The sequence below is a fragment of the Periophthalmus magnuspinnatus genome, chromosome 7 (genome assembly GCF_009829125.3).
Source record: "Periophthalmus magnuspinnatus isolate fPerMag1 chromosome 7, fPerMag1.2.pri, whole genome shotgun sequence".
Taxonomy (NCBI): Eukaryota; Metazoa; Chordata; class Actinopteri; order Gobiiformes; family Gobiidae; genus Periophthalmus; species Periophthalmus magnuspinnatus.
In genome coordinates this window covers 14,342,536-14,351,656 of record NC_047132.1, presented here as the reverse complement: position 1 = coordinate 14,351,656, position 9,121 = coordinate 14,342,536, and the positions used below count along the sequence as shown (strand labels likewise).

At 38.8% G+C, this 9,121-nt stretch overlaps 1 protein-coding gene across 1 annotated transcript; it reads right to left on the bottom strand.

The window, feature by feature from the left end:
* Window positions 1-8,572, bottom strand: tcea2 (transcription elongation factor A (SII), 2). Its single transcript, XM_033969685.2, has 10 exons — window positions 8,455-8,572; window positions 6,499-6,561; window positions 6,004-6,109; window positions 5,413-5,506; window positions 5,215-5,345; window positions 4,837-4,893; window positions 4,289-4,443; window positions 3,292-3,438; window positions 2,123-2,194; window positions 1-54 (listed from the first exon to the last, which is right to left on the bottom strand). Exons 1-10 carry the CDS (start codon window positions 8,521-8,523, stop codon window positions 46-48), a joined length of 903 nt encoding a protein of 300 aa, XP_033825576.1. The 5' UTR covers window positions 8,524-8,572; the 3' UTR covers window positions 1-45.
* Window positions 8,573-9,121: the final 549 nt, after the last annotated feature.

Genomic DNA, 9,121 nt, shown 5'->3' with positions numbered 1-9,121 from the left:
CATCCATGTCACTTCAGTTCATCTTCGAAGGAAAAGTTGGCATTTTCAACAGAACTGCAAAACAAGACAAACCAACCAATATTAGCATGGCATTCACAGTAAATCTATAAAACCCACACGCTGGTCTCATCACGGTTTTTATGGTCTTGGTCTCGGTCTTGATCTTGTGATCGGACTTGTTGAGTGTCAGACCTCGAGTCCATGACATTTCATTAGTCACAGCTGTCGTCAATAAACTCATACCCACACAGGTCTCGTCACTCCAGCCTGTGCGCTTGTTTGGAGCCAGCACACACTGCACATCACTACACATCACTACACACACGCCCCGGTGCAGTGGCATGTCCATGACAGCGTATCCCTTTGTCACAGCACAGGTTAGACTTGGATTTTTAAAATGTCCTGTCCTGTAAATGTCCTGTTGATGTGCCTCATGTCAGCACACTGCTCCTCGCCTTTTCCCTCTGTCCTCCTGGTGTGTAGCACATAGGCTCCCTCCTCACCTCCTCACGGTGCACAGATTAAAAGAGCAAGACAAAACACAGATCAAACCTGAAGTTTGTCTAATAAAAATGTGCCAGTGCATTGTATTTGTCACAGTGTGCGTTTCGTATGGTAAATGGCTGGTAAATATCACTGCATATCCAGTAAGAAAATAACTCCTGTTCTGAGCGTGAAAAAAGTGTTGACACACATGCTTAAAATCCTACTCATTTTGAAGCACTTTTCTGTCAAGTGCAAGTGGAAGTTGGCTTGAACCAGTGGGTGAGGGTCCAAAAAGAGGCAGTGTGAGTGTTTCAGTACAGTACAGTCAGCATTAACCACAGGAAATGGATATTTATTTAAAAATAAATCAAAGTGAAAAAACACTTTTCTGCATTTATTTGCATTTTACTGTCATCATGACACATTTATCAAAGATGATCTCGATTTGGTCTCAATGGGCCATGGTCTCAGTCTTGTCTCTGTGGATCGAGACAGAGACAAGACCAAGTCTCTTGGTCTCATCTCAGACCACAGGGTCCTGAGACACGTCTTGGTCTCGATTAGTGCGGTCCTGACACACTAGACTATCTACCACTATAGATTTTACTTGTGCAAACACACATCTCTCTTTTTTTTTCTTTTTTTTTTTTTTGTCAATTTTATCATTCTGAATTTGCTCATTATTTTACTGGGTCCAAGTATTTCTCTTATGGGACAATGCTCCATTACAAAAAGAGGGTTGTTTATGTTTAAAAATCATTTCTACTGATGTTGTATATATTTACAAACTCAGGAATCGAGTCATTTCAACTAAAACTTTGCAGGATTACTTAAACATGTGAGAATAAAATGACACCTTAATATGTTTTTATATGACGAAACAACATTATGGCTTAAGGCCATATCAACAGTAATCTAAGGTCATGATCAAAGTAACTCAGGTCTGCACCATGAACAACTTATTGCAGGTAACACAAACACTTAAATTGGTCTCCTCACCTTGACCCAGAGTCAAGAGGAAGTTAACAGTGAGGGGGTGGGTTAGAAAAGGACAGCCAATCATGTGTGTGGGAGTGGGAGGGGAATAATACAGTTAGACAATAGAGGCCACGTGTTGCTGCTGTAATATCCAACTAGAGAGGCCACAGTTTGAGGCTTTGTAGGACGCGAGATAAGAATTTAATGACAAAATTCAGTGTTTTTGCCCTAGTTTATGGTTAATAGGTCTCCAGTTACTAGACCATTATTTCACTGTGACATTTCATCGCATGATTACAGGCAGTAGACAGAGCAATAAGCAATAAGCGCCTTTATGGACAGTCTCTGCTGCCCTCTTGTGGGCATTGCCGTTTACTGCAATACTATGTTTGCTATAGGCCATTCATTCATAAAAATCCCTGTTGCATAATTTACCCTGTGAATGTGATATCATGTTTTACTTCTTTTTGCATAAATAGACTAATATTCGAATTTAAAAAAATTAAAATGTAAATGTTCAGACTAATAAAATAAAGCAAATGGATTCAAATAAATGTTGTTTTTCTCTTTATTTTTTGTCTATCAATCAAACCTGACTGAACCACTGAAACCTGTCAAATCCCATTTCTCTGTTGATTCCTGTATTTTGTGTGTTTACCTTCCATCTGTTGCCGCAGTTGTTGCACACAACGAACGTGGTCATGGGCTCATCAGCACTGCGAGTCTGCACCTGAGACAGAAGTATAGAGAATGTACTTCAAGAGGAGGTATGGAATATGCCAACACATCACACATTGTGTATTGAAAATGCTATATTTGCCAAAATCAATATATTAACATGGTTTAGAGTATTAAAACAAAAGTAAAACTACTGAGTCTCCTCTCCCTTTGCTCCCCATGAACAGACACACTCCCCCTTCAGAGCACTATGACAACGCAATCAGCGTGTATCCCACTAATGAAACTACTGCACATTGTATCAGGTTTGTCAAGTTGCTGTGTACAGTTTTGTATCATATTTTAGTATATTTATGGAGAATTGTCGTGTAGGAGCATGGATGATATAGGGCTGAGCATTGCACAGAATCATAAGGAGGGTTCGAATAGGGCCTGGGAGAGATTGCTAAAATACTCAAACATACATAAAGACATATAAAACCTCTTCAGGCATGTTTTTGATGAGGGAACAATGTTACAACATGGTAGAAAGATTAAAAAAAAAATCATGAAACCCCATTTGTTAAGCATTACAAAATAAAGGATGTATTATTTATGTTGGTACAAAAGAACAGTCGACTCAAATTCTTTGATCCCAGTAATTGACTACACAAGCATGTTTTTTTCGCACATGACGCCCTGCAGTCCCTCAGTCCCCATTAATCAGAGGAACTGTCCTGTCTCTCTTTAATATTGTCTCTGGCTAAAAAGGGCTTAAAGCAACTCTGCATAACTTTCTGGAAGTTCCACGTCACCCACCTGAATCCATAGAAATAGAAAATTAAAAACCATGCTTCAGAACAATTCTCCAATGGAGAGTCATAATGAAAGTCAGGTTTGTGGATATGCAAGCCCGCAGGTAAGGACACATATTTGTGGAAGATTTTCTGTCCAATATAAACATCTTAAAACAACAACAACAACAAAAAAGACGCATGCTTTTATTTTGTTTTTGTTTTTTTACTAAAATGTTACATGGTGGGGTATTAAAATTTGCATCTGTGTCACATGGTGCATAAAAAATCTTTGTAATAAAAGATTAAATAAGATATTTAAAAAAACATGAATAATACGAGTATCTATACATGTGCGTGTACCTCAGTCATTTACCTGGTTGTAGGTGCAGTTCTTGCCCTTACACTTGCTGCACACAAACATGTCGGTCTCAGTCCCACCCACTCTGGACAGCTGGTGCTCACGGATCGACTCTTTGGTCAGGGTTTCACGCATCTGCTTCAGTTCTGCACTCGCCATCTCCTGAGACAACAACAAAAAAACACAGATGATTTTTTAAGATTATTTGTGTCCATGGTAATTTTGTTTCTGTAAATTTTTATTCTAAAACCCACCACACACTGCAGGATAATTTGATCAATTTAGGGCCCAATGTGCTTCTCAACGACTTCAGAGGGCATCACCTAACTAGATTCTCATTGTGATTTTTAATTTAATTGGCTGAGATTTCAAATCTCAGCCAATTCTCCTCATGTCTGGTCTACACTTTTTGCTGCTCATTTAAAAAAAAAAAGGAAAAATCCTGTAGTGTGTGGAAGGCTTAATAAATTTGTACAAAGTCTTTGTCCAGAATTGCCACAGTACTTGTCACGTAAAACACAATGATTCTTTCCTCATTTTAGTGGAGTCTGTGTGATGAAAGTCACATGGACTCCCCTAAAGCAACTGTTTGCCAGTTTGAGCACTCATAAGAGTCGCCAGAAATACTGTAATATCACACCTAATATGATACTGTGAATTTAGAGATATTATGCAAACTTGACAATATTATATTTGTTTTCCCTATAGTGACCCACCCTAAAGGGGTGTTTTGAAGTCAACAAACTAGTTAATTAACCATTATTAACTTGTTTTAAATAACAATAAAGTAAAAGCAATAATGATAATAAAATATCCTAAATATAAAACAATGATCCATGAGTATCAGAGATCATAACTATTTAACAGACTAAAGACACTTTGTCTTCTTGATCACAGGATCATTCTGTGCAATGACATGTAAATATGGTATTGATACAGTTACATATGAAATATTTGCAACAGATAAAATATTAGGTACAGTCTGTCTACAGTGAATGTGTGTATCCCTGACCTCTGCCGTCATGCTGGCGATGCGCTGGGGCCCAATGTGTCCACAAAGAACGTTCCGCCGCAGGTCCGGGTTCTTCTGGTCCTTCAGGTTGGAAATCCGGCTCCGGAGGCGGCTCTTGTACTTCATGTCTGTGGACTTAAACTCCTGGTAAATCTGTGAAGGCTGCGTTAAAGGTCCTATATTATGTCAATCTGACTCTTATTTAACACATTTGAGTAACACTTTATTATTAGTCTGTCTACATCTTAAAAGCTCAAAATGCTCTGTTCCGCCTTGTGATGTCATGAAGTGGTAGTTTAAGTTAACAGTTCCCTTTTACCTTTTGTTGAGCAAAGATTTGCAATTCCAAAGCTGAAATGATCCAAATGATTCTAGTGAAGGTGTGTGGAGTTTAAAAACACAGTGGAGCACTTCCTGTATTACCACATGACATCATAAGGTAAAACAGTTTTCTGTTTAAGAACTCAGCCTAAATATGCAGGGATTGTGTTATGTGTGAATCAATCACATTTTTACATATTATTTATCAATAACATGTGAGAGGATATGGTCTTCAATTTGTGCAGCAAGATGTACACAATCAGCTCCACAGGATTTGTAGTCTCCTGTAACAGCACAAGAGGAAATCATTAGGCAATGTTGGGCCTGTGGTACTGCATGTTTTCCCAGGCTCCTTGGCCCCTCTCCAATTAGTTTACATTTAAAAGACCGACTATGTAACTTTGGAAAATTCCAGGCAAAGCAATAGCATCTCCATGGAGTTGTCAAACCCATATTATGGCATCAAACATGTCCATCTCCACAAAGACAAGCATCCAGCATATGAGCTAGACACATACGTTTGTTTTCTATTCACTTTGAAGAAAAACTTGATAATAATAATATTGATTCTCTCACATTAGCTGTATAAGATTGTTTAGGCTAACCGTCAGTCTGTAGAGCGGCCACCAGCAGTTCTCTGCACTTGTTGCGGACGCTGTCAGTGGTGACTGGGGCCGGGGGGAAAGACGTCATGCGAGAGGAGGGGGAGGGCATCTGGGGCTCCTCGGCGTTGTGACTGGAAAAAAAAGTAAAACTATTCAAATGTACATTACTGTGAATATGAAAAGATTTAACATTCAAACCTCTTCTCATGGCCTGCGTCCTTAGAGGTGGATGAAGACCTCACCAGGGGCTCAGCCTTCATCTCTTTTTCTTCTGACTTTTTATCTGCACTGTCTAAAAGAAACATAGAAAGAGTCAAAGTAAAAGTCTTGTTTATTTATATGGTACATTTTCACTTGCTCAAAAGCTGCTCAAAAGCACAATGCAGCATAGACCACAACTCAAACAAGTACACATAAACCTATTAAATATTATTCTTTATCACAAATTATTTTGTGTTGAAATATAGTACTTAATATAGTTTTATCTCTGTAAAAATAAAAAATTAAAATAGAGTTGTGTTTTCAATGTTGCACTAAGTAACTTTTCTCCATGGTGATGTTATTCCAATGCTTTGCGTGGGAAATTACACAGTATGGCCTTAAATGCATCTCTTTCACATTTATACAATGCTAACTTTACATGTTTTCCGGATATTTCCAGGCAATAAAAATATATATATTCTTACTGTGAATGGACTTGCCTCTCCAAGCCTTAATGCCCTACAGAGGAACATGCCATGCCAACAATAATGTCTCCATTGAGACAAAGCTACGATGAACGTCACATACCAATCAGTTTCTTCCAGGATTTTATAAGAACTTTGGCCAAAGTCTGAACCTCTTCATCTGAGCTGAGCTTCCTCACAGCGTTCACAGACATCCCCACTCGCGTCGACTGCAAAAGGTATAACCAGAACTGTATAAACCAGTGTGCATAAGGAAATAAGAGAGGAGCCAATATTGGATCTAGTGAAACACCTACAAGTTCATTCATTCATGCTCAAAGTCTCCACTGTTTTTTTACATAAACATGTTTATTCCCAGGTCTTTTAGCTAGCTAAGCTCTGGTTATGCAGTAATACCAACAAAGTCATGACAAAGCCTTGTGGAACTTTTTATCAAATAGCTTCATTTACTTTTCCCCATGGGGCACCATCTATGTTCCACAGTGGGCAACACAAAATACTTCCTAGTTTAATGATCGGCTCAGTCAGTTTCTAGAGTACTTTTTCATCCTGCAAAAAACAAGTCGAAATCCAAACAAATGTAGAAAAAATACTTTACCTGCAGTGTCTCCAATGACATCTTAATATTCTTTAGCTCTTGCAGCAAATCCAGAGCTCCATCCTGTCAAGCAAAATTATATATTATACATATACACATACACACAGAATTGTGAAGGTATATTTCCATTTACAATTTGCAATCCACATCTTGCATTGCAAAATTGTATTAGTTAAAATGATTTAACTGAAATTCCTGTTTCTGTATTTAGTAAATTCTTAAAATTCCACTGTGTAATGCAAATGTGTAATTTTCCCAAGGGAAGAGTTTGTCTAAAAATAAAAACAACTAGCCCAAAGCAAGCCGACTACTGGAGCTGCATTTGGTCAAGTCTTTACAAAGTCTTAAAAACTATGTAGGGACAAGTCCTTATATAACCTATATTACACTAGACCACACCACAACAATGGTACACGATAAAGATATCTATTGATTATATGGATAGATGCGGTGCTTGTGTAGAGACAGGATGGAGGCTGTGGATCAGTCCAGTCAATTCAAGAAAAGTGCAATGACTTGCACGCTGCATTAAGAGTCACGTTATCGTGAAAAGAAGTGCTGAATACAGCACTGTTCAGGAGATAAGGGCACTGTTGGGATGATAAGAATAATATAGTTGAAGTGAGGAGGAGCTGTAGTTTGACCAGAATGCAGTTTGAGAAGAATTGAAGGAGAATGAGCTGAGAATGATATGAAGAAACTACTGATGTCCAGGGCCTTCTCTCTTGACGGAAGAAATGGGACGTTCACTGGAGAGAAGATGTTCAGAGGTGCACTCACAGCACTGAGAGTTGAGAGGGCATGAACTTCAGCATGGGGACCACGGCAGGAAGAACAAGCATGAAGACCAGCACTTGGAGGAAGCACGGCTCAAACTGTTGAATTATTGCAATGGAATGAGAATGGTACAGAAAGAGCCAATGAGGCGGCAATGACACAGTATGAGCAAATGTGGAGACAGCAGGGGCCAACGTGACATGAGCGCTGACGTAGAATGATGTGAGACAGCAATGACATAGCATTTGCAAGCAGGAGTTAAGGAGGAGATGGTGAGAGCATCACCAGGGGAATTAGAGGTGTGGTTGAGGTGAGCTGTAGGAGGTTGAGGTGTGGTCCTGCTCCCAAATCTCAGTTAATCATATTAACTCCAATTCTAGGTAGGTTCACCCACTCATTACAGTGTAATATTATAATGTGAAAAATAAGGTTCCTTAAAGCTTATAACACAGCCAAATGTTTAACATGTAATACGCAATTATATAAGAAAAAGAAAATATACTGTATTGTAATAAGTTATCACCATTTTATATCACATTTGACTAAATTGACATGTAATAAAATGAAAAAACAAAACAAAAACAAAAACAAAACACACAAACAAAATCAGCTTTGCAAATTAAAAATACCCTAATCATTTTCAGATTAGCCTTTATAAGTAATATTGTCAGTATTTCATCAACATCAAATGGAGAAAGGGATCAGTATCTTTTATACAAGTTCTAGTAAGTGACTAAACCTTTTTAAAATAAATTCATTAATTGGCAAAAAAATAAAAAATAAAAATAAAATAAATAACAGCATGCCATATTACTTGAAATATTTTGCGAAAACATAAAAAATAAATAAATCAATATTTGTATCTTATAATTTGATCTTGTTTTCATGGCAAAACCAAACGCCACATGCACGCCACAATGACACTTAATTAACTCAAGGTGTGGGAGTCAAATTGGCACGTACTCGAATTCTTATGCGACTTGCAGAAAAAACGGACATATCTTTTTTTTCATTTTGACGTGTTATGCTCGTCTATTTTCGACTATTCCAAGCGCGCATGCCTTTCCAGAACCCTCTTTTCCTCTCAGCGCGCCCTGGCCCCATCACCTGACCGCCTTTTGTGCACTTTTTTGCGGTGATGCAGCGGCCGGCGTGTGCTGCTCGCCCTGTCCAACCCACCGTGTTCTTCTTGTGCACCATCTTGTCCAGTTTTTTGGCGATGCGCTCCACCTCCGCGTCCTTAGCCATGTTTGTAGAAGTAGTCCGTAGTGGGCACTCGCTCCATGGATGAGGGGAAAGTGATCGTTACGCGCCGCTGGGTCCACTCTTTTACGCAGTGTGTTGTGTCTGTTGGACCGTACGCTCTCCACGGATCGTGTTTGTTGTGGTGCGCGCTGTGGCCTCATGGGAGTTGTGGTTCCGAAATGTCATGTGACTGTCCAAATTGTCGGCTTCTGTAGTCGGTTCACTCAGTTTTCTTACAGTAGCGAAGAGAATTTAGATTAAAGATGTAATTCTTAAATAAATACACCAAAGAACAAACTTAATTTACACTTTTATAGGTAACAGTATCCAATAGATTTTCCTTCTTACTTATATGAAAGTAAATTAGTTTAATTTGTTATTGCAAGGTCTACTTTATATACATGTGCATAATTAGCGTAGAGTAGGTTATATTATCAATCTTTCTTATCTTTTTTTTGTGTAAATGGGTTTTATTTCACACAGGGGGAGCTCGGAGTAGAGTCACTACTCCTCCAGGTCGAGAGGAACCAGCTGAGGTGGCTCAGGCATATGTTCCTCCTGGACACCTCTCTGAGAAGGTGTTGCAGGCTTTTCCCACATG